A 22,457-nucleotide genomic window follows, 5' to 3' on the forward strand; every position below is an offset into this window, starting at 1 on the left:
CGGATATGTTTGAAAATGGAGAGCGGATTCTGAGCTTCTGATTTCAAACAGGTAACTGCCCTAATCGAAGCCATCACAGTTGCTGTATACCAAAAGAAGGAAGGGAGGGCCCCAAAGATTGACTGTGCGCATTGGATCGGACGCAGTGCCCAATAATAGGCATTGCCGGCTGCAAATTTGATGAATCTTGAATGTCAAGGGGCCAGCGCTTGCCCCAATAGTACCCATTATATCATGTTTTCTTTTCTGGCTTCCTGTTCCTGAGCAGTGAGATGCATTTCTATGACTTCTGTGGACTATGCTCCGTACTAGGCGACTGATCACTCACAAAGAGACGTGGCGGATGAGATGCGCTCGAGCCTGATGAGACCTCTGTAGACAGCTTCCTATTGAAGGAAACCTTGGCCAGGCGACGCGACTCGACCTGAAAATTGATATGTTCATCGGCAGAACCGGGTTGATGGGTTCTTGAGTGTCCATGTGGGCTGGAGTGGGCTGGCACTGCTTTGTTTTCCGTATTTTATTCGTAATCTGTAACGGAGCTGGACACGCGATCTAGCCCGATCACGCCTAGCTCCGTCACGCGGTTAGTCAGAAATGACGGGGGATGCCGCGATTGGCCGCGTGGTACAAGAGTGGGCGGTGCGTGGGCTTACAACCCCCTCCGTGCTTCCCGGCCACAGCCCCTCTCCCACCAAGACCGCCTCACTGTCACGACCCAGCGATCGCCCCGACTCTTCTGCCCACGACTGCGTGCCTGCTCGCACCCTCGCTCGCTCCCTTTCCTTTTGACCAGCCCGGCCTCCCACTCCCACTCCCACTTCTGACTTTCTCCTCATCACATTCAATATCCCCCCCTCTTTTCTTCTCTCCTCCCTCCTCTCCTCTCTTCTTCCCCTCCTCTTCCCAACCCTCTCCCTCTATTCAACACCCTTTCTCTCTTCTCTCTCTCTTTCAACATTCTGTTCTGAGTTGCCTGTCTGTCCGCCTTTCGGCCACACACTCTGTGTTTGCACCCCACGTCCGCCTGTGGCTGGACCTCCACCTAGAATAATCCCACCTCGAAGTTTCTTCGCGTCCAAGGAATGATCAGACATCAACTCGAATACCTATCGTCAGCCCGCCTTCAGAACCGGTGTGAAGCCACTAACGGGACGATACCACGCTTGTCCGCGCCGTCGTTGTCGTGCTAAGAACTCTGGTCGTCCGACTGTCGCGATACACACCATCTTGAGAAATGGCCCCTAGCGCATCAAGTACGGCGAACAACTCGCCTGCCAAAAAGACAACCGCCCCCGAGAAGAAATACAAGTGCCAGTTCTGCAACCGCGCATTCAGCCGAAGCGAGCACCGCAGCCGGCATGAGCGATCCCGTAAGTCCAGTCCCTCGGTTCTTTTTATCTTGGATCATTCTCGCTCTCAACATAGGTCACAGATTGTGCTAACTAGGTGGAATAGACACGAAGGAACGTCCTTTTAAATGCTTGAAGTGTAGGAGCACATTTGTTCGCAGAGACCTCTTGCTTCGACATGACCGAACTGTTCATGCCAAAGACGGTGGCGTCCCCCTCGTCTCTGAGGGCCGCCGCCGTGGAGGAGGGGGCGTTCGCAAGGCTTCTTCTCCAGCCCCTTCCAAGCCCTCGGTCACAATTGATCCTACAACATTGGAACAAATAGAGGCAAGCAGCGATGGTATGGTCGACCTTGAAACCGCAGCCATGTTGATGACAGATTTCCAACATAAGGCTGCAGCCGCCGTGACCGGCCAGATCCACGATCGCGCCGAGTCCGATCGCTCCTTTTCCCCCGGACGTGGTTCTCTCCTCGAACCTCCCGTTTCATATCTATCCGGCAATGCGACGTTACCGCAAATGCCTTGGGACTCGTTGGTTTCGCCCACCGATGCGAAACATCACCTTTCGCCGTTCGTATCTCAGGATGCCGCAGAATCCCACGGTCTCATGGACCGCCATGTATCTGACTCGCTGCCTCCGTCGCTGCACTCGCTGGTCAACTCCCTTCCCGTATCGGGCAACTCCACACCGAATGCTTTGTCTCCCTACCCATCGATGACCGGACCTGTCAGCCCCGTCAATTACCGCCGGTCGCCGGGACCTAGCCAGGCTTTGACGCTGCCTAAGGCGCCTCAGGTTGCTAATGACCTAGAGCGCAACCAAATTGTGGAGCGCATTCGTCTTGCCGACTCTCTGGGTGTGCTTCCCGAGTCATTCCAGCTCCCTGCGACACCCGCGCTGAACAAGTATCTGTCTACTTACTTCAACTTATACCACCACCATCTTCCATTCCTGCACCAGGAGTCGTTCAAGCCCACCACGGCCTCCACACCTCTCTTGCTTGCTGTCCTCTCCATCGGAGCTCTGTACACCTTTGAACGGCAACACGCTTTTATGCTTCACGTTGGATCCAAAATGCTTGTCAACCAGTTTCTCCAGCACAAAGACAACTTTGATTCGAGGAAGTGTCCTCTGTGGGCTATGCAGAGCACTCTGCTGAACATGATCTTTGAGAGCTGGAGCGGCGACCCGAAGGGTCTAGAATGGACTTGCTCAATCAAGAGTCTCCTTGCCAATGTGAGTCGCATCGCCTCGCTTAGTGTGAGAAAATAGCTAACAATTCATAGATGGTTGCCGGTAACCGATACCAGCTCAAGGTTCGTACGGAAGGTCGTGGAGGACGCCAGCCAAACAGGGAGGAATGGATTGAGGATGAATCTTGCCGCCGCACCTACTACGCTGTGTACATCTTCTTCGGCATGCTCACCTTGACCTTCAACCACACTCCCGCGATGAGTTTTGATGAGTTCGACAACTTGGAGTTGCCCTCGTCTGAATCTATGTGGAACCTTGATGTCAATGACGATGAGGCATGGCGCCGAAGCTTGGCCTCTTTTTCGTCGATGACCGTTCGTGAGGCCCATGACTGCCTCTTCCAAGGCGATCAAACCCGCTACAGCGCGTTCGCGACCCGTGTTCTCATCAACGCTCTGTTTCTGCAGGTCTGGAACCACAAGAGAAGCTTCGAGGCTCTTCAGGATGTTGTTACTGAGTACAAGCTCCGCCTCGCATTGGAGACCTGGGAGAACTCGCTTGAGGTTTGCGAGCCCGAAACCATTGTTGTCCCTCTCAGTACTCCTCAGAACGGTCACCCGCTCATCTTCAACTCGATGGCCGTCTATCGCAACACTCGTGCCCGCCTTGAGGTTGACCTGAAGTCCATCCAGGAAGCCCTGCGCTACCACTCTTCATACGAAGTTGCAGCTGCAATGACTGTCGCTCGCGAGAAGGTCAAGCGATCCCAAGAGATGAACAAGGTCATCCAGTCATGCTTTGAGTGCATTGAGATTGCCGCCATCCAAGGAATTAACTGGGTTGCCAAGACCTCTGCTACCAACTGGAGTGTCGAACACCCGCTTTGCGGGCTGGACCTGATGGTAATTCTCAGCCTCTGGCTTTATCGCCTGGAACATGACGAGGAGCCTGCCTCTGAGGCAGAGATGGCCATCTACAACAAGGTCCGGAATCTGTTCGACGACGATGCCGTCGACTCATGTGGTAAACTCAGCTCCACCGTGGCCCGTGTATGGGGTAACATCCTAGACGGTGTGGTGGTTTGGGGGTAAGTAAAGTTGTTTCGAGGATCGTGAACCGTATAACTAACATACTACAGTATTACCAAGCTCATGGGCGAGTCATTTAAGCTTCACTCCCAAGCCTTGGTTGGCTACGAGGACTCGCTACGAGTTGCCAAAGACCAACCTATTCACGCTGTGCCGACAAAGTCACTTGCCAGTGTTGGCACCGCATACTAACTTACCTGCATTTGCATGAAGGGTCACAACCCTCAACCGATTTAATCCGTCACTCGTTTCAACACCTTGGGTGTCCCTACCCAGTCCTCTCATTACTGTCTGTCTTTACGCATGTTTGGGTTTGCAATCTCGGAATATTTGGTCGGGAACGGATGCAAGAAGGTAGGCGGCGAAATTTTTGTTTTCTGGGATGCTACGACCTGGACCGCCGCATAATGCTTCTTGCTGGTGTTTCCCGACTTCCTCATTGAACGTTTCTGCATATTGCTCTTATGGTTTTGCAAGAGCCCACGGGAGTCCGGTGTGATTTTCATGTTTTCGTGGGCTGTTCCTTCTTGGCAACATTCCAACACCCGGCTGGTCCTGTGTGTTCTTCTCTCGCACATGATGGAGTTTTTCTTTCAATCACCTTCTACATACTAATACGGGAGGTTTGCCATACCCTCTTGTGCGCGCCGGCTTTTTTGTCTGATTGCCAGTCGAGCTTACAACTCGACTATTGATACCTTGTCTTTTTCTTGTTACATATTTTCTTTCGCTTCCCTCTTTCCAACTTTTGAATATTCTTTGATTTCGCCTGCCATTTGGACCATGGGCCATTTTTTGTTTAATGTCTGTTTGAATCGCCTGTTACGTTAATAGCTCTTTCCTTGTTCCTTGAGTTTTACAGCAGCTTGTTGCTCGTTTATCTTTATCGGTTTGAACTGCATTGTTCTGCATGTTTATTGTTATCCTTATCATTTGGACTTTTTTCTCCTTTCTAAAGAACGTCATATCTCATTTTTTTCTTATATCTACTTAAAGTTGCACATGCTTTGCTTTGCTCGCGTTGTAGTACCCCTGTACTATAAGTAATTTGATCACAAAATGCAAGTTGGTTTGGCGGGGAATCTTGTTCGGTACCGTATCTACTCGACGGAGTAGGTCCTTTCTCAAAGGCAGTCTTGTAGGTTGTAGATTCTATGCATACGTGAACCATGGCCGTAGCTATCTAAGACTTCGACTTGATATTAGCATGGCGTAGACGTACTGTCCATTCAACTAGGCTCTACACCAGAGTAGGACAGCTTGAGCTGAGATTACCAACATTAACATTATGCATTACGGAGTACGTATAATAGGCCTATATACATGGTAGCTAATTAGATTATCACCCACACACGGGCTCAACAAACCCAACAGTCCACCTCAGCGACCCGGTGATGATCACAAAAGACCCCAATGCCACAGCTACACTCGAAACCCCATATACATACGCCTGTAACCTTTTCGCCAGCCCATTCAGTTCCGCCACCCACGTACTCACCGTCGTCGCGCACCCGCAGAACCCATCCATCACACCCTGCAGCACCTGACAACTCACTAGCGCAGAGGCACCAATGTTTCCGACATGTTGGAGATCATAGCACATGGCCAAAACGATGGTGCCAAAGATATTCACTGCGAAGGTGCCGAGCGGGAACGAGGGCATGCGCGCGTTCAGCCATAGTGAGACGTAAAAGCGGAGGAGGCATCCTAGGGGTGCGAAGACGATTGCGAAGACGGCGTCGCCGCGCCAGGCTTTATGCCCTGTTGGCGGGAAGATCGCGAGGAAGATTGTTCCTATCCAGCAGCCTAGGCCGAGGGAGGCGAAGAGGGGGTCGAGGATGCGCCGGGTTAGGCGGAAGGGGAGGGTATGTGGGATTGGGAGGTGGTTGATGCCGAGCGCGAGATGCGAGCCTGCGATTAGGGCAGCGAGACTAAGGGAGACGGTTGTTAAGAGGACTGCGACCAGGGCCATGAAGCTGTAGCCGCCGTTGCGGGAGGTTGCGGTTGCGGTTGCGAGGTCCGGGGAGACGAGGTCGTTGGAGAGGGCGAGGAAGATGTCGCGGATGAAGGAGGAGAAGGACGTAAAGGAGCCGCAGAAGCCGGTTGTCAGGCCAATGTAGAGGGGGATCGTCTTCTTGACGGCTTTGTGGCGTTTGGATTCTTCGGTTTTGTCGTTGCTGGTGTTGGGCTTGCCCCATTCCTCGCGGAAGATGTTCTTATCTTCGAGGAAGAAGCCCATGAGCAAGGATCCTCCTACATTTGCCCATAGCACGCCTGTTACGACCGGCGCGCCGGGGTAGAACGTCAGGGCTTGGAGACCGAGGCGGGCGAGGGTGCCGAAGATGGAGAAGAAGATGAGGTAGGAGAGGGTGTAGAGGGTTGTCGCGGAGGAAGAGAGCTGCTGCGATTCGGTGGACGGTCCATTTTCGGACCTAGAAACATGACGCTCTGGCGCTTGATATGCTTCCTGGTCTTCGGGCTTGTCTGCGAAGTAACCGTTAGATTGTCGCTGCGGAGCCGATTCTGTCGTCGGGGGCGGCGCTTGGGTCTCGGGGAGATGAGCCTCCACATTGTCGCTGGGACGAGGGTCATCGAAGTCCGAGGACATCGCGGGTATCCTTACGCTCGCCCAATGGCGTAGCGCTTTGCTGTCTGTTTTGTTGCCGCGAGGAGATCATGAGGGGAAGAAAATGCTTCGCCGGTTAGCCTCATGACTAAAGCCGGGCGAGTGGGTCGGAGGAGATGGAGTCATCGCCCTGCTTATCAGGTTATCAGTATCAGGGTGGCAGCGAGATAAGAGTTGGAGACAGCGGAGGAGCAAGCCCCTGGAGGTTGCAGATGAAGCCGGAGGAGGCCGCAGGGGATGCATTCTTAAGAACTGCAGGTGAGGCAGGTGACTTGGCCCTGCATTGTATCTTACCTTACCCCTCATCTTCTCAGTCAAGTCAGATCATCACCGCCAGCTCTCCCTAGATACAAGGTTCACTGCCTTATCTACTATCTCACCTATTCTTCCACTATGACGCTTCCTTCTAACGTCCACATCTCCTCTCACCCCCTTCTTCAAGCCAAGGTCTCTCAGCTGCGGTCGTCCTCAACCACGACCCGCGAGACCCGCAACTTGGTCAATGAAATCGCGACGATTCTAGGCGTGGAGGCCTTTGCTGGCTGGAATGCTGTGGGCACGGGGAAGACTGTACGAACTCGCTCCCTAACCCTAGCCAGGTACATACTGCAAGTACTAAAAGCAGTAGGATTCCACGCCCTTAGGCATCGAATATGAGACGAAGACGGTTGACCCCGCCAACATCGCGCTGGTACCAATTCTCCGTTCAGGACTGGGCATGATTGACGGTATATAACCGATTCCAGCCGCCATTCAAACAACCAGGTGTTGACAAGTATTAAGCAATAAACGATCTCCTCCCCTCCCCCGTTCCAATCTACCACCTCGGCCTCTTCCGCGACCGCTTCTCCCTCCAGCCCGTCGAATACTATAATAATCTCCCCTACAACCGTCCCGAATCATCCCCGTCTGCCGGTCCGGATCCCAACAGCGTCAACACAGCCGCTGCATCTGTAGCCGTTCTGCTCGATCCCATCATTGCAACCGGCGGCACCGCCGAGGCCGCCATCCAGCTTCTCCGCGAGTGGGGCGTGCAGCGGGTTGTCATGCTGAGTGTGCTGGGTTCCGAGGATGGTGTTAAGCGGGCGGCCGAGTGCTGGCCTGAGGGCGTGGAGGTGTGGATGGGCGCCGTCGATGGACGGTGCAACGAGCGGGGCATGATTGTGCCGGGTCTTGGGGATATTGGGGATCGGTTGTTTGTTGCGATTGGGAAGTAGTCCCAAGCTGGTTTCTGTCTGTTGATGTTTCGCTTTGATTGCATTCATAGAGAAGAAAATACATTTTCATGTTCCTGATATCATTAGAGGATCTAGATAGGGTTGATAGACCATTTCGACCTTGAAAGCGAGACCCAACCCAGCTATAATCCAACCAACCAACTCCGTATACACATCAATCCATCGGCCAGGACGAGATAGGTAAACTAGTATATACACAGCCAAAAAGCCAGTTCCCTCATACCCCATGCCATTCCTCAAGACAACCCCATGGAATTCGACATCGCCCTCGCTCTTCCACCACCTATACCACCCGCACCGTTCCTTCTACCCAAACCCTCCCCACCATTCGCACTCCCATGAGTAGCATCCGGTTTCGCGACCCCTGCCCTCCCGTTAAAGAATTCCTGATTCAGCATCTTCTCATGGATCCCACCGCGCCCATGATGCACGCCCTGCGCAATGAGGCGCTGCCGGCGCACTCGGTCTTTTTCTTCCTCGGCGCGCTCGACACCTGTCCATGTGCTTGTTCGTTAGCCTTGCTTTGTTTTCTTATCTGGGGCTTGCTACTCCGTATGTAGAGAACAAACGACTCGACTCGACCCGACTCGACTTGAAGTGGAAGTATGGCATATGGAGTATAGCGAGAGCGGAGGATAGAAAGTATAACTCACCCCTCCAAATCACAGCGTAGACCCCCATGATGACCAGCGAGGCGAGGAGGAAGCCGAACAGGATACCGAGTTCGCGGGCGATGGGGACAGACGACGAGGGGATCTCGGGCGGGATGTTATTGTACGCATTTGCGTTGGTGGAGGCGGTGGTCGACATCTTTCTGTCGTTGTTTCGATGTTTTCGATGCGGCTGATAAATAGGCGCTTTTGTTGGACGGCAGGGACAATTAGATCATTCAAAGAGAAGACGATGGTCTATCTGTAGGCATCTGAGGTATCCTGGACAGGATGATGAAAGAACTGGAATTAAATGCAGGGTATAACAATAGCAATAACTCCCCACTCAGCAAGTAAGCAAACCAAGGCTGTGCCCTGACTACTTGTGGTTGTCATGTCGCCGGGGCAGTGACTACTACTGTGACTGTCCTCGACGCTCGTACCTCGTGGTGTGACAAGCCAGCCGGGGCCATGTTTGACTGGCTGCCACATGCGAGTCCTTTGTTCCTTGGAGGATTAAGTAACCGAGCTTTGATTGGGACGCCCGGGTTTCAGGACAAAGAGGTTGGTCAAGCAGGGTTGCTTCGGTCCATGGTTCAGTGGTTGAAATTGTGAAGTCGAGTTGGGGCCGAAGTACTCTATACTTGAGATGATACACAACCTTAGCAGGGATTGGCTCCTTCGTGCGGAGACGGATGTAGGCTTCGTCATAGTTCGACAGCTGACTGGTAAACAACAATTATAATAACCTTCGACTGAAGTCTCTTTCAAGATACTCGGTATAGATCTGAAGTATTTAGATTGAAGTATATTCGTTCACTGAGCCAAACAAGTGATATCATGTACACGTACAAAAACCCAAGCAATCCTGTTCTATACATGGCATGGGATATGGTAGATAGGTAGGTCGATAGGTATAAATGCAAGCATTAGCACTGCAGGGGAAGAGGGTCTGCAGAGATAAAGAGAAAGAAATCGTAAAATCCTCCCGGTATTAGCGTCGTCGTAGATAATCGATGAAGAATGCGCGCTGTAAGCAAGACGCTCATGCAGCAAGATAATTAAAAAGGACCAAGAGAGTCCAAGCGTCCCCAGGGACGAAGAAGCGAAGAAGAAGCGACAAAAATGCATAACTCCAGATGCAGGTGCACTCCTTGGTTTGTCGTAAGAGAAGCAGAGGGAGGTATAGTTCATCAGGCTAGGCGAGGAATTACCCCAGCATCACAGCTGCCATTGTTGTGCAGGTCAGCCCAATGGCCATTCCTATCCACGGCGTCTGCCCCAATGTGCCTTCGCTCCGCTTCGTCAACTCGGTAGATGACCTCCGTGTCCGCAAAGAAAGCGCCGTCCTCCGAAGAAGAGGAATGGCTATCGTGTCTGGTTTCGTTTGGGCGTCTGCGACTTGAAGGTGGAGCATCTTTTGCGCTTCTGATTGTATCTGTGGCACGTCTTCCGGAGTTGTCTGCACGTCTGGTAGAGGTCTTGAGGAGAGACCGTTCTGTAGTGACGGGCTAGGAGCGACGGCGTACGGGATAGGGTCAGCCGCAACAAGTACAGCCGCAGGAGCGAGGCAGAGAAGAAGTGTGGAGGGCTTCATTGTGATATGGACTTGAGTGACGTGCGGAGGTTGGGTTGGCTATAAGCGTCGGGAGGATCGATAGGGGGTTGCGAATGCGATAGCTCGGCGATTATTGTCTCACTTTATGGAGGCTGCAGAGGTCTAGTCGGCGCGATCTGGGGCGGCTGAGAGATAAATAAACGAGCCGTCTGGTGGGCGGAGTCCGCAAGGGCGAGGGCCCAGGGCGAGACCGGTTGAAACGAGTGGCAGGTCAACCTCCTGAGACCACCGCTATCCAAGGCTAGAAGAGCGGATATCGAACCACTCGACGCGCCAGGACAACAACAATCACAACGCCGAATCCAGAAGCTCTAACGGTATATATTCCAAGCGCAGGATAACATGAGTTGGGATGAGGAACCCAAGCACGTTCAGCTCGTGCAAAGGAGAACGAGGGCCGCTGGAGGTGGAAAATTGGATGGAGAAGCAAAACAGCCCTGAGCAGTGAGGGCCAAAGGGGCAGGAAAAGTCCCTTGCCCGGCTCCATAGTGGGCCTGTGCCTGCAATACGCGGCTGCTCATTGGCCATCTGTCTGCCGCGACTCGCGAGGTTAGCGTGGGCCGATCGCTGTCTCGTGCAACCTTCCGAAGCTTGTCGGCCAACGAGACAGCACCGGCTCAATCTTGGCAGGGAAATTGGACCAATGGCCATGGGACGGCACAGAGCGCCCCATCTTGTGTGACGCAACAGCACCAATCAACCAGGGTTCACTATGAATATCAAGATTCAAGGCAGGTATAACGCTTATGACTTATAGTTACCAGAGCAATAAGGCTGCAGAGTAGTCGGTACTTCGTAGATGCGGATGACGACATGTATCTATCTTACTTGGATAGCCGACCCCGGCGGGGTCCTTTAACAGCTTGACGTGCATCATAGTATCTTCTCCCAGTCTGGAGTCACGGTGAACTTGCCGCTTAGCTGTCCCATAGCCCACACCTTGTGCTCGTCGTCGGGCATCTCCTCCGTCACATTCGGCGGCGTCGACACTATCAGCGCTTCTTGTAGAAAGTCAACAGCCGTTGCGCGGTCCAGTTCGAAGCTGATCCCTCCCCAGTCCATTGTCACCCGGCCCGATGCGTGCACGTTGAGCTTGCCGGCCTGCCCCGCCTTGAGCTGCCAGTCTGCTGCTGTGACAACCTTGGATTGCGTGTTTGTGGCGGTGTCCTCATCTTGGCCGTCGAGGACTTCGACATCATCTTCGCGCTTCAGAGCAGGAGTTTCCGATGCCCCGTTCTGCCCCGCGCTTTGAGGCGCAGCGGGATTGGGGATCGGCGTCGCTTCGCTGTCAAGGTTTGCTCCGTCCGCACTCGGTTCAATGAGGTTTGGTGTGATGGGAGGGAACTGCATCAGGAAGAGCTGGCCTGTGAGCTTATCGTCCTGGAGCTCTTCCTCGCCGTCTTCACCTTCTTTCTTTTCCTTATCCTGGTCGTCCGTCGTAGCCTCGGCGCCTTCTGGGGCCTCGGCACCTTCTGCGGCTTCAGTTGCTTTTGTAGGAGGCTCTTTGGTGAAAAGATCCTTGATTAGTTCAAGATCTTCTGCATGTCGATCGTATTCTTCGATATCTTCCTTGGTCCGTAGCAAACTCTTTGGGTCCTGCACTGCAGGCGCTACAGGCACGGATGGCTCCCTCGAGCCAAGCTTCCGTCGCACCTTTACCTTCGGTGCAGGTAATAGCCCGTCGTCTGTCGTAACAGGCTCCTCTGCATGTGGGACATCTGTCATTGCCTGGTCATTCTCCGTAGGCTCCTGTTTCACCTGGGGTTCGCCTTCTGTAGGCGTTTCGTCGTCATCCTGCACAAACAGTGCATCATCTTTAGCTTTCTCCTTCGCCTGCTGTCGAAGTTCAGCAGACTTGGCTGTACTGGACTCCATGTTCACGCTGACCACCCGCTCTTCATGCTCATGTCTCTCAACGCGAATCGGGCGAAGACCTGACTCCCTCGCACTTCCCAAAACCATCTTCCCCTTGCGCTTTTTCTTCTTCTCGATCATCGCATCCTCATCGTCGTCATCCGCATCGCTTTCCAAATTGATCCTGTCAATGCTGACCCGAATATCCCCGTCGCTTTCATCCGAAGAATAGCCACCACCTGGCCCTGCAGTCATTGATTTGCTCCTCCGCGACATCGACGTAGCCCTAGGATCACCACCACCGAATCTCGAACCACCGCGACCCCTTCGTCCAGCAAATCCAGAGCCCAATGGTCCAGCCGCACCAGCAAGTCCCATCGGGCCGCCCCGCCCACGGCCAGCGAATCCTGCCCGTCCCCGCGCTGCAAGATTTGCCTTTCCACGCGCAATAGCCGCGGCCTCCGCCAACCGCTCCGCATTCCGCTCGGCCTCAAGTTTCTCTATAGCCTCTCGTTCTTCCTTGCTGCGTCGACCCACCGCGCGCGGTTTATATTTCAGTGTCGGTTTCGAAGGCTCTCCGGTTCCAGATCCTGCGCTGGTGGGACCGGGCCCAGGTCCAATGCTCCCGGAGGGTGCCCGTTTCTTAAGTGATTGTAATCGTTGCACCGGTGCTCGTGTTGTATTGCCCGGCGCGGGGCTTGCGGACGTAGTAGGGGTCGCACTGGCTCCAGAGGCAGTGCCATTGTTGTTTCGTGTGGGCGCCGACGATGCACCCCGTCGGGGAGCGGCTTTGGGGGGCATCGTTCGTCGTGATTAAGGGTAAGGATGTGGAGGTAGCAGGAATGAAGATGGCAACCTAAGCCTAACAGGCCAGATAAAAGAGAAAGAAGGCAGCGTAATTGATGTAGATGTACAGTGCTGGAGTTATAGACCAATCAACAATCGATTCATTTCATGTCGGATATGTAGAGACCGAAGACTCATCGATACAATTTTGGGCGGTAAAGAAAAATTGAAGCGCCGCAGCGCGGCTAAGGCGGAAATGCGGGGCAAAAAAAGCCACACTAGGCCTAATGTGGAAGGTGCGGTCCAGGTCCACGGGTCTAGTTCTTTCCTTTCTTCAGGACATTATATTGTTGACGCTATATAGCCTTGGTGGACGAGGGGCTAGTGCCATTTGAGGTTGAGATATGTCATCACGACTGCGCATCTAGGCCGGGTGCGACAAGGGCCTGCATCGTGATAAACTCCGGTTGAACCTTGGAACTAGAATATATAATTCGATGCGAACCACAGTGATTCAACCACTAGAATAAACGTGAAGGCAATCTGTAGACGAACAGAATCAATAACAAGATACACAGCTTGAAACTAAATCACAGACAATATTGTAGGAGGCAATCAAGTCAGATTCAGCTGTATAGCAAATGAGTGGAAGTGACCAGACCAGATCGATGTCGGTACCGTGTAAATAACAAAACATTAACGCCAAAAAGACAATCCGTACACAAAGTCGATGAATCGATCAAGTCAACCCGCTCAGTTCAATCGCTAGACTATCCATGATAAACAAGACAAGCAATGTACGCAGATAGGATGTTATGTAGCAAGGTCGGTGGGTGTTCAGTCGGAGAAGGAGTGTAAGGAGCATCGGCTCACGAAGCGAGAGTAGGTAATAATAAGACAGCGGAAAGAGTTGAGTTCAGGTGTCCGACGTCGGAAGCCAAAAGCAAAACTGAAAAACACAGCTCCCAGGATTAATCAGAGATTTCTTGGGTGGTTTATATCCGGTGAGAAGTATAGCGGTTTTGCGCCCGGAAGCTATAGCAATTATCACCGGTCAACGAATTCGTCAACTTGGGGCAACGAGATGGATGTTGCCTCGAGTATATTGACAGGGAGGTGAAGTGTATAGTTTTGCATGTCTATGGTGGAAAGGACCAGCATGCGCGTATCTTAGATGCTTTTATTCGCCGCATATATCGTTTTGTTCTGCAGCCGATTTGTCAAAGGGTAAAACTTTCGAAGATGGATGGCGATCCGACGGGCATGACCAACAAGCCTAGCGCTTGCGCTTCTTAGACTTGTCCATCGTCGTAGCGGTGATGGGAATGGCGGCGATGGAGGATGGCGCCTCGCTAATAACAGAAACGGTATCGAGAGGCTTTTTGACAGGAACGCCCATATGGCGTCCATAGCGACCTTTGCGGCCGTTGCCTTCGTCCTCACTGATGCAGCCTTCAATGCCAATGCCGGCATCCTTGCATCGCCCACAAGGGCGCTGTCGGTCACAGCCCTTCTTGCTCTTGCGGCACCGCTGACAGCGCGGCTTCGTCGACAAATCCTCCTCGTCCGCGGCTAACGGATGCTGGCCGTTCGCAGACGAAGTAGAAGCCTTCCGCGGTGGAGCAGGGTTGGCCATTTGAGGCGGAGCAGCTTTGGCACCGGGCAAGGACGGTGTTGACTTGACCCCTTTGCGAGCAGCGCTGTTAGATGAGCTCTTGTTTACGCCTTTGCCCGGACGAATTTGCTGTGTCTTGCCGACGCGAGGCTTCGAAGAAGCTGTGCTGATAGCTCGGATTTTAGCCTTCTTCGACTTGGACTCATGAGAGGAGTCATCGTCGGCCTCGTTCTTGACCATACCGCCCTCAAATTCTTCCTGATGATACTCATTGTCGTGGCTATCATAACTAGCATCGGAGCTGTCGAAACTGGGAAGAATATCGTCCAAGCGCTTGTGGGTGTGTTTGGCAGTACCCGGTGGAAGCATTGGGCTCGAGTCTAGCCTTTGCCCAGGGCCAGTGGGCAGATCATCATCGTCCTCACTGTAGTATTCACCGTCGCTTGTCGCACCGGTGGAAGACGCAGCGTCAGCAGCACCGCTGAACGCATCATCGAGGGTCGATGCAGAAGTGCGACCATGAGAGAAATTGGAGGCATCTCCAAGACGAATCAATTGCAACGCGACATCTTCATCAGATATGCAGCTGGCAATGGTGGGATCGGGGGTGGGAAGAATACCCGGACCACCGTTTCGGACGGTAGAGTTTGAATACTGCCCGGAAGAGTGAATGGTTGCCCGGTCGCGAAGACGGTGACCATGCTCAGGAACCATTGGTGTAGTATATATGCCATTTCGCGGAGGGTTGGTCCCATAGATGTGATCACTATGTCCATAACTTTGGGGAGAGGGCAATGGCTGCTGATAATGATTGTTCGAACGGTGCATTGGTCGCGCGAATGGCGAGCCCGCCCCTTCCTGGCCAATAGAGCGACGTTGTGGGGAGATAGAGGAGGTCGAGGTAGTGAGAGGGACTTGAGGTGGGACGAATAATGGAAGTTCCTTTAGAGAAAGAGAGAGGATTAGCAACTCTACCGGTGATGGTACTATTGAGGAAAATAGGCAAATCTCGACTCACAGAGCTGTCGAATTTCGGTCGCTTGCGACGACCGTCTTGGAGGATATTTTCCATGCTTATTTCTGAGCTGGCAAAGTGTTCACTTCGAGGTTTCTTCGCCCCAGAAACGGAGCCATAGCCATTGTCGCTGTCGCTATACCCAGCGTCGTCATAGATGCTGCCATGAGTACTAGATCCCCTACTCTTGAGTTGGGGGCGAGGCTGCTGCTTGTGCTGGGAGGCGCTACGACGGCTTCTTCCAGACGGCGAGACACTGCGCTTGCGAGCTACTCGAGAAGCAGGCCTAGACGGCGATTGTCCGCGCTCAGAAGGTTGAACAGCCTGCATTGCGGAAGCCATCTGGAACGGCTCACCGAGGCTGGGGCGTTTGCGATTGTCCATGGACATGGGGCCATAATACCTATCTCCGTACCCCTCCTCATAAGCCGGAACGGGCATTACCCGTACGTAGACTGTCATATTATTCCTTAGATTCTCATATCTTGCAATGAGGGTAATGCCATGCATGTCCTCGAAGCTGACGCCGGCAGCGCCATCGTAAATCCCATAGAAGTTTTTCACTGTAGTGACGATAGAGTCCGTGGTGTCATGAGGGTAAATCTGTACCCGCATGGGAATGCGAGCTCGAGCTTTGGAGTTGTCATCGAGTAGCAACTCGAAGGCGACGTTTTTGGGAGTCGGGCTTTTGGTCGGGGAGACTTCTTGGAGGGGACGGTGGTCGGTGTAGGTAGGAGACTCCCCAGGGGAAACAAGCTGTTCATACTGGACAGCCTGCATGATGAAAATAATCCAACTGGGAGTGTTGCCACACTTCTACTACATTGATTATAGGATCAACCGGCTGTTCGTTGGGCGAGAGGACGAAGCGAAGAGAGTGGGGAGGTTCAAGGTAGAGGGAGACGGCAGCAGTAGGGTACGGGCAGAATCCATCCAAACCTACCACAATAGGAAATTTATAGGGGCCTGGTTGATAGATGGATCACCCGCGATTATTTTGACGCAATGATTGATGGCCGAAGGTGGTGGGTGGAGGGAGGGCGATGCAAGTCGCAAGAGCCGAGAGCGTCGAGAGGGAAAAATGGGACAAGAATGAGAGGTCTAGGCAAGAAGAAGCCGCCAGCGTCAGTATAAAGAGTCTCTAAAGGTCTCAATGGATACGAGGGTCTGCAAAAAAGGTACCAAACAGGATTCGAGATGCCGGCTACCATCCGTCGGATCCTGATGAGTTGTAGACGTTGCAGGTTGAGGGGGAAGAGGAAGAAACGATCCGAAACGCTCGGAAGACGATGGAGAGCACGAGGGACACACCTATTTCTGATCCAAAGGTCTCCTCCAGAGTCGCAGACGGTTAGTAGATGCAGCAAAGCCGTGAGGAGGCGGTCGATGGCAGTGGGCGAGGCAGTTCGATGGTGGAGGAGAGAAGGTGAGTCGAATCTACGCAGCGCTTGTTGGGCGATGTCAGTCAGCGGTGGCAGACCCCAAGCGAGCCAGGAGAACAGCGAAACACCAGAGCAGCCAAAGACAGAGACGGGGGATTTGCAGGTTCCAGAGAATGTAGACTAACCACGCAGCGAAGACGGCGAGTCGCAGGAGCGGGCAGAGTCGAACGGATGATGGTGAGGATGTTGGGTTGACGAGGAAGAATGGAGAGCGATGATCCGGTTTCACCTCCAAGCGAGAGCATCACTTGAGCTGTCCGGCCTGACAACCCTCAATTGCCCTCGACAACACCCATTCTCGATACTCCTAGGAGCTTCAAATCTGGATTGTTTCTTTAGAGTTATCTTCTACACCCGTTTGGACGATTTGCGCTGCATTCTCTGATGTCGCAAACTGCTGGTTTGCGATACCTCCGGCTCGATATTGCATAGCCAACCAATGACAGAAATAGAAAACCAGAGCCTTTTGAATGTGAAATAAAGTACATAGAATAGATCGCCAGTATCTTCTCTGCTATATAAATTGTCTACGTCCTTATTATCGAACCCTATGGCTGTAATTAGGGGTGTGTGAAATGCGACAGCCGCTCGATTTCAGCGCTGGAATACCTCCTCCGGCTAACTGTTTCTGTGCATTTTTATAGATCAAATGGCTCTCATTTGATTGTGTCTCCTTTTCGCAAGAGTCTGGCCGGGTTAGAACAAAATCCGCAAGATGGGTCGAGCGCTGGGCAGGACAGCTTGAGGAGTGTCTCAAGCGCAGCCACGTCGAAAGATCGCAGGTCATATTGGCCAACGACTGGCGGAGAGTCCTCAGAATTGTTTCTACTAGCAACATTTCAATCGCAGATAATGCAACATTGGTTTGCGCTTTTGCGCGTGCGGAAACAAGGACGATTTAAGAGTACAAGCTATCAACCATTCATCATGAACAAGCGGCACGAGATAGGTACTCGGTAGACGATGGATGGTGCTGGCGCTGACAACCCACAGGCAAGTCCAGCGCCTTTGTCATTGTCAGAAAAGACCGACTGTCTAGCTGCTATCTAAGCTTTGAATGCTGACAATTTTTCATATGCCTGACTAGATACTAGAAAGCCGATCGATGAGCTGAGAGCCTGAGACTGATGGGGAATGGCTGAGACCCTGGCGCAAATCGGCCTTGTAGGTACTGCAACAGCCAACTGGGTGATTTACGACTCAACATTGACTGGACGAAACGGAAAGAAACGAGCGGCGAACGCATTATCCGTGTGAGCTCTGATGAATTGGCCAGAGAGCCACCGACCAAGTGGGTGGCCGCACCCAATTGCTGCGTCTTTTCGTGATCTGCGCCTGTCCAGACTCCCTCACGAGTCACTCATGCCGCTTACCCCTCTCTGGCTCACGAAATAATGGAGATGCCAGGCCGGTCTACGTAGGGATTTCCCTTTGAATTTCGGGCAGAGGAGATCCAGTAACTTCATGCGCGGGGAGTTATCGCAGGAGCTATGATCGATTGATTTGCCCTTCTTCATTACCAACCCTGCAGGACCGTGCGACGTCGCCTCTTCCCAGAAGGTCCCCGCTATAAGAATGCTTGTCGCATTCTAGTATTGATTATTATATCATGAGAGACGCGCGATTGCTGGTTGCTGGAGTGCTAAGGAAAGGGCATAATCAGCTGGGACTGGTTGATGGAGGGCCGTTGGCTAAGTGGGGGAAGTTGGAGGATGCGCATCTGCCAGTGATCCCGGCCATCGCATCTATATTATATGTATCATATGTAATCCGACTTGATACCAAGTCGGAGCATGCAAATAACTTGCCATTTGCCTAGAATTCTTCTTCTTCTGGTCCAGACAGAAGGGCCGGAAGAAAAAGCAAAGAGAAAGAATGCAAACGGCCGGCATCTCTTTGAGGTTCTTTCGGAGTGAGGCGGGGCTTTTTTTTGTCAAGTAGCCAACGGTGAAGTTTCAACCAGCGCATTTCGAGAGATTACTAGTTGAACTGTACACCGAAAGTTGGGTGGCAGACCTGACAGCTGTGCTTCAAGTCGTCGCAAAACAGCGGCGCATGATAGCAACAATGGTGCCATGTCTCGCTTCACCTTCCCCTGACCGAGGCGCAATTACTTCTGCATACGGCATCCAGCGATGGCTAATGGTGGTCACCGTCGGTCATCTGAAATGCGACGAAAGCCTCCGGAACCCGCAGGTTGATGATGATAGGTACCGCCGGATCCGCGTCCCACATTGGGGGATCTTGTGGCTTTTTTGGCGGCGCTGGCAATCATCCGGGTGCAAACGGAGTTACGCTCTCACAGAAGCTCAGATGAAGAACTCAGTCCTCATCTAAACCATCTCCTGTTGCAGGAGGCATCCAGCTATATTTCTGCGCCAGGGCATGGCAAAGCTCACCGCAAGGGTTTCTCGCTAGACAGCGATCATTTCCCCAGCACCTCAAAACAATTGGTGGTTCATAATGGCGAGGCTTCGTTGCTAAACTTTGATCCTGCGGCCTAACCTCCGCAATTTTGAACTTGTAGCGTCTGGAATCGACGAGTTGACTCTCCGAGCGACCAGGACAAAGGCGGGATTTTCTGCACGTGACTTCGCGTTTAATGGGTTGCGGCACCGTGTCTGCCGTCGCGTGTCGAGAGATTGAGAGTTGGCGAGCGAGGACGCACCCCAGGAAAAAGAACGATTGAATTCATGGCGGCTTATATGGTCGCTAGCAATGCATGAACTGCTCAGAAATTTATTGACCAAATTCTGCGTGGCTGGCGGACTATTCCTCGAGGTGGACTTATCTACCTTGCAGCGGGGTGACGCGACGCCAAAGGAGGTCCTAATGCGTCACGTGACTGATGATGTCATTACCTTAATCTACTCCTACAACCTGGCGGTTGGTTAAGTTCACTATCGCAGTTATGGCAAAGGATACTTTACCACGGTGCTAATCCTACAGATTATGGCTCCCACTCGATACATGGATACGACAGCGGAAATAACTCGCGTAAAGTGATTCGGTAGCCAAGATAGTTAAGGGTAGGTAGGCTTATGGGGCAGCAACCGCTAGTTTTGCGCCGTGTACAGCTGCCCGGGGGACAGGGCTCGTAGCAACAGTCAATGGCTAACTAGTAACAAAGCATAAGTGAAATCAGTTCCTATGGGTAGATAAAATAAGAGACCAAGTCCATGAAGCTATTCCGGCCGGTCACGGTTCTTCAGCTGGGCGACGCTAGCCGGAAGAGGAATGGTCGCCCGGGCAAGGAGGTTAGGTAAGTACGACTCCGTCACCCCCGTAACTCTGTTTACATTTTTCGAGCCCACTCCAGACGTGAGGGCGCTTTATTTTCTTCTCCTCGCTGCTAGGCCTCATGGAGCTGTACTCCTTCTTCCTTCCCCATTAATATTCTTTTTCCCGCGCGTGGTGAAAGCACTCTTCTCCTTTGACCAGGTCCAACTGCGTCTCTTGGACTTGGCGCGGCTTTGTTTGTTTGGGGTGGCCGTTGAAGTAGTATCAGCTCCTCTTCAAGTTTGCTGCTCACCAACTCCACTCACGTTCGGAGCCAGAAAGGAAACAATCGCCTGGCGTGCCTTTAGCATATTTACCCACGACTTGGTAAAGGCTCCAGAATCCTTGACCTGCTTCACAATGGACGCGAAGGTATGCTTTCCCCCACTCATTGTTGCCCTGCCCTGCCGTCTCAAAGGGTCACGACATGGCACGCGCAGCTTGTATCTTCCATGTCCCACTGCCCTTGGGGATCTGCGTACTGCGGATGCTTGATACTGACGATTTGTCTTGTTGTAGCCCCAACGCATCCGTGTCCGTGGTGACGAGAATGCTCCCTTCCCGCTCGCCGCGAACAAGACGCTTCATCAGCGAACGAAGTCCACTACCGCGTTGTCCTCGGCTTTTCAGAATGGTGCCATCAAGAACGGAGCTCGCAGAGCCGCCTTTGGAGACGTCAGCAATACCTCCAACCCAGTCCATGGCAACCGAGACGATGCCTCCCTTGTTGGCAAGAAACCAGCTAAAGTGCTCGAGAAGGCGTCATTGGTTACGGAGAAGAAATCGGCCGTTCTTTCACAGCCTGCTCAACGTCCAGTTTCCATGTCCGGCTTCAAGGGTCTGTTGAATAATGTGACCAATCTCAAGCCCCTTGAAATTACGAAGCAAGCAGCTGGACACCAGCAGAGCACGAATGCCCGCAAAACCCTCAACAAGCGCGCCGCCGTTTTTAAGGACCAACTAGAGCCAGTGACGGAGAACAAAGAAACTGCATCCAAGGAATCAAACCTCGAACTGAAGGAAGGCAACAAGAAGAGCTATGCTAAACAAGGCCCTGCGGAACCTCTGCGGAAGGACGACGAGGCGGAGGAGACTGCTTATTCGGATGAAATCTCGGAGGGCGAGCTGGCCAAGCTCGAGGCCTCGTTGGCTCCGCCTGAAGTCGATGAAGACGAGAAAGAATCCACAGAGCTTGACGATGACAACTGCAAAGTGCAAACCTTGTTGAAGCAAACCGGCGAGCTTCGCGAAGCCCATGTAACAACGGACTCAAATGCTGCCAATATTGGCTCCAAGGTTACACGCAAATCTACCACGGCCTCTCGTCCTTCACAGGAATCCTTACCTCACCAGTCGGAACCTGAAGAGTACTGGGACGATGAGGACGAAGATAATGAGGAAGATGATGGCTATGTCACTGCACGTTCCTATCGCTCCCGTGGCGATACTACAACCGGTGGAGCGACCACGCTACTGTTCCCCAGATTTAACCAGCATGTCAAACGGGAGCTGGCTCTCGCAAAACAGGTTGTCGAGGCTACTCGCACCGTCGAAGACATTGAAGACGACTATTGTGACACAAGCATGGTAGCTGAGTACAGTGAGGAGATCTTCGAGTACATGAGGGAACAAGAGGTATATACCCACACCTTCCACCACCAAAAGAACTTAGCTGACAATCGATTTATAGATTAAGATGCTGCCAAATGCTCACTACATGGACAACCAGGCTGAGATTCAATGGTCTATGCGGTCTGTTCTCATGGACTGGCTGGTGCAGGTCCATCATCGGTTCTCACTGCTCCCTGAAACTCTTTTCCTATGCGTCAACTACATTGACCGCTTCCTCTCCTGTAAGATCGTCTCGCTTGGAAAGCTGCAGCTCGTAGGTGCGACTGCCATCTTCATCGCTGCCAAATATGAAGAGATCAACTGCCCGTCTGTTCAAGAGATTGTCTACATGGTTGACGGTGGCTACACGGTCGATGAGATACTCAAGGCTGAACGGTTCATGCTGAGCATGCTTCAGTTCGAATTGGGGTACCCTGGCCCTATGAGCTTCCTGCGCAGAATCAGTAAAGCCGACGATTATGATCTTGAGACTCGCACTCTTGCGAAGTACTTCTTGGAGATTACTATCATGGACGAGCGATTCGTTGGTAGCCCCGCCAGTTTCCTTGCTGCTGGGGCTCATTGCCTGGCGAGGCTGATGCTGGGGAAGGGCACATGGGTATGTTCCCTCGAATATATTCTAAAATACCTTGCTGACAATCCATTAGTCCCCTGCCCACGTGCATTATGCTGGATATACTTACTCTCAGCTTCACCCGCTCGTCTCGCTGATCATGGAATGCTGTGAGATGCCCGGCAAACACCATGCGGCCATTTATGACAAGTACCTGGACAAGCGGTTCAGGAAAGCTTCCCTATACGTCGCACAAACGATTAAGAGATTTCGCCTTTCGGAGCCCACCATCGACCGCAAAACGACACTGGAATCTGGACACTGGAAGCGGGCGTAATCGCCAATGAGTGCCGATGTTTCAGCTGGCCAAGACTTATTTCTTTTGTTACTCTGTCCCCTCTTGTCGACTAAACCTTGCTTCGGCAAGCTCATCGACTTGTATTTCCTTTGTTGCAACAGAATAACTATCTTCAAAAGGGCCGGGATGCTGCGGTGAGCCTCAATAAGCTCGT

The 22,457-nt window shown here is 52.6% G+C and overlaps 8 protein-coding genes across 8 annotated transcripts; 3 read left to right on the forward strand and 5 right to left on the reverse strand.

Annotated features, from left to right (window-relative positions):
• Positions 1-1,237: 1,237 nt before the first annotated feature.
• DSM5745_05454 (C2H2-type zinc finger protein) lies at positions 1,238-3,829 on the forward strand (the record flags this gene model as incomplete). The annotated part of the gene is made up of 4 exons (XM_026747470.1): positions 1,238-1,373; positions 1,459-2,591; positions 2,642-3,636; positions 3,688-3,829. The coding sequence occupies 4 exons, from the start codon at positions 1,238-1,240 to the stop codon at positions 3,827-3,829; spliced, it is 2,406 nt and encodes an 801-aa protein (XP_026603302.1).
• Positions 3,830-4,979: 1,150 nt separating this feature from the next.
• Positions 4,980-6,245, reverse strand: DSM5745_05455 (uncharacterized protein; the record flags this gene model as incomplete). The annotated part of the gene is made up of 1 exon (XM_026747471.1): positions 4,980-6,245. The coding sequence occupies one exon, from the start codon at positions 6,243-6,245 to the stop codon at positions 4,980-4,982; it is 1,266 nt and encodes a 421-aa protein (XP_026603303.1).
• Positions 6,246-6,656: 411 nt separating this feature from the next.
• On the forward strand, positions 6,657-7,480 carry DSM5745_05456 (uracil phosphoribosyltransferase; the record flags this gene model as incomplete). Its single annotated transcript, XM_026747472.1, has 3 exons — positions 6,657-6,833; positions 6,892-6,991; positions 7,047-7,480. 3 exons carry the CDS (start codon positions 6,657-6,659, stop codon positions 7,478-7,480), a joined length of 711 nt encoding a protein of 236 aa, XP_026603304.1.
• Positions 7,481-7,737: 257 nt separating this feature from the next.
• DSM5745_05457 (uncharacterized protein) lies at positions 7,738-8,311 on the reverse strand (the record flags this gene model as incomplete). Its single annotated transcript, XM_026747473.1, has 2 exons — positions 7,738-7,994; positions 8,155-8,311. The coding sequence occupies 2 exons, from the start codon at positions 8,309-8,311 to the stop codon at positions 7,738-7,740; spliced, it is 414 nt and encodes a 137-aa protein (XP_026603305.1).
• Positions 8,312-9,361: 1,050 nt separating this feature from the next.
• Positions 9,362-9,748, reverse strand: DSM5745_05458 (uncharacterized protein; the record flags this gene model as incomplete). The annotated part of the gene is made up of 1 exon (XM_026747474.1): positions 9,362-9,748. The coding sequence occupies one exon, from the start codon at positions 9,746-9,748 to the stop codon at positions 9,362-9,364; it is 387 nt and encodes a 128-aa protein (XP_026603306.1).
• An 894-nt stretch (positions 9,749-10,642) lies between these two features.
• DSM5745_05459 (putative DNA-directed RNA polymerase III RPC4) lies at positions 10,643-12,424 on the reverse strand (the record flags this gene model as incomplete). The annotated part of the gene is made up of 1 exon (XM_026747475.1): positions 10,643-12,424. The coding sequence occupies one exon, from the start codon at positions 12,422-12,424 to the stop codon at positions 10,643-10,645; it is 1,782 nt and encodes a 593-aa protein (XP_026603307.1).
• A 1,261-nt stretch (positions 12,425-13,685) lies between these two features.
• On the reverse strand, positions 13,686-15,819 carry DSM5745_05460 (putative C6 finger domain protein; the record flags this gene model as incomplete). Its single annotated transcript, XM_026747476.1, has 2 exons — positions 13,686-14,966; positions 15,043-15,819. The coding sequence occupies 2 exons, from the start codon at positions 15,817-15,819 to the stop codon at positions 13,686-13,688; spliced, it is 2,058 nt and encodes a 685-aa protein (XP_026603308.1).
• A 4,301-nt stretch (positions 15,820-20,120) lies between these two features.
• Positions 20,121-22,282, forward strand: DSM5745_05461 (uncharacterized protein; the record flags this gene model as incomplete). The annotated part of the gene is made up of 4 exons (XM_026747477.1): positions 20,121-20,132; positions 20,280-21,395; positions 21,451-21,990; positions 22,040-22,282. The coding sequence occupies 4 exons, from the start codon at positions 20,121-20,123 to the stop codon at positions 22,280-22,282; spliced, it is 1,911 nt and encodes a 636-aa protein (XP_026603309.1).
• Between the last annotated feature and the right edge of the window lie 175 nt (positions 22,283-22,457).

The sequence above is a fragment of the Aspergillus mulundensis genome (assembly GCF_003369625.1).
Source record: "Aspergillus mulundensis strain DSM 5745 chromosome Unknown scaffold_5, whole genome shotgun sequence".
Lineage (NCBI taxonomy): Eukaryota > Fungi > Ascomycota > Eurotiomycetes > Eurotiales > Aspergillaceae > Aspergillus > Aspergillus mulundensis.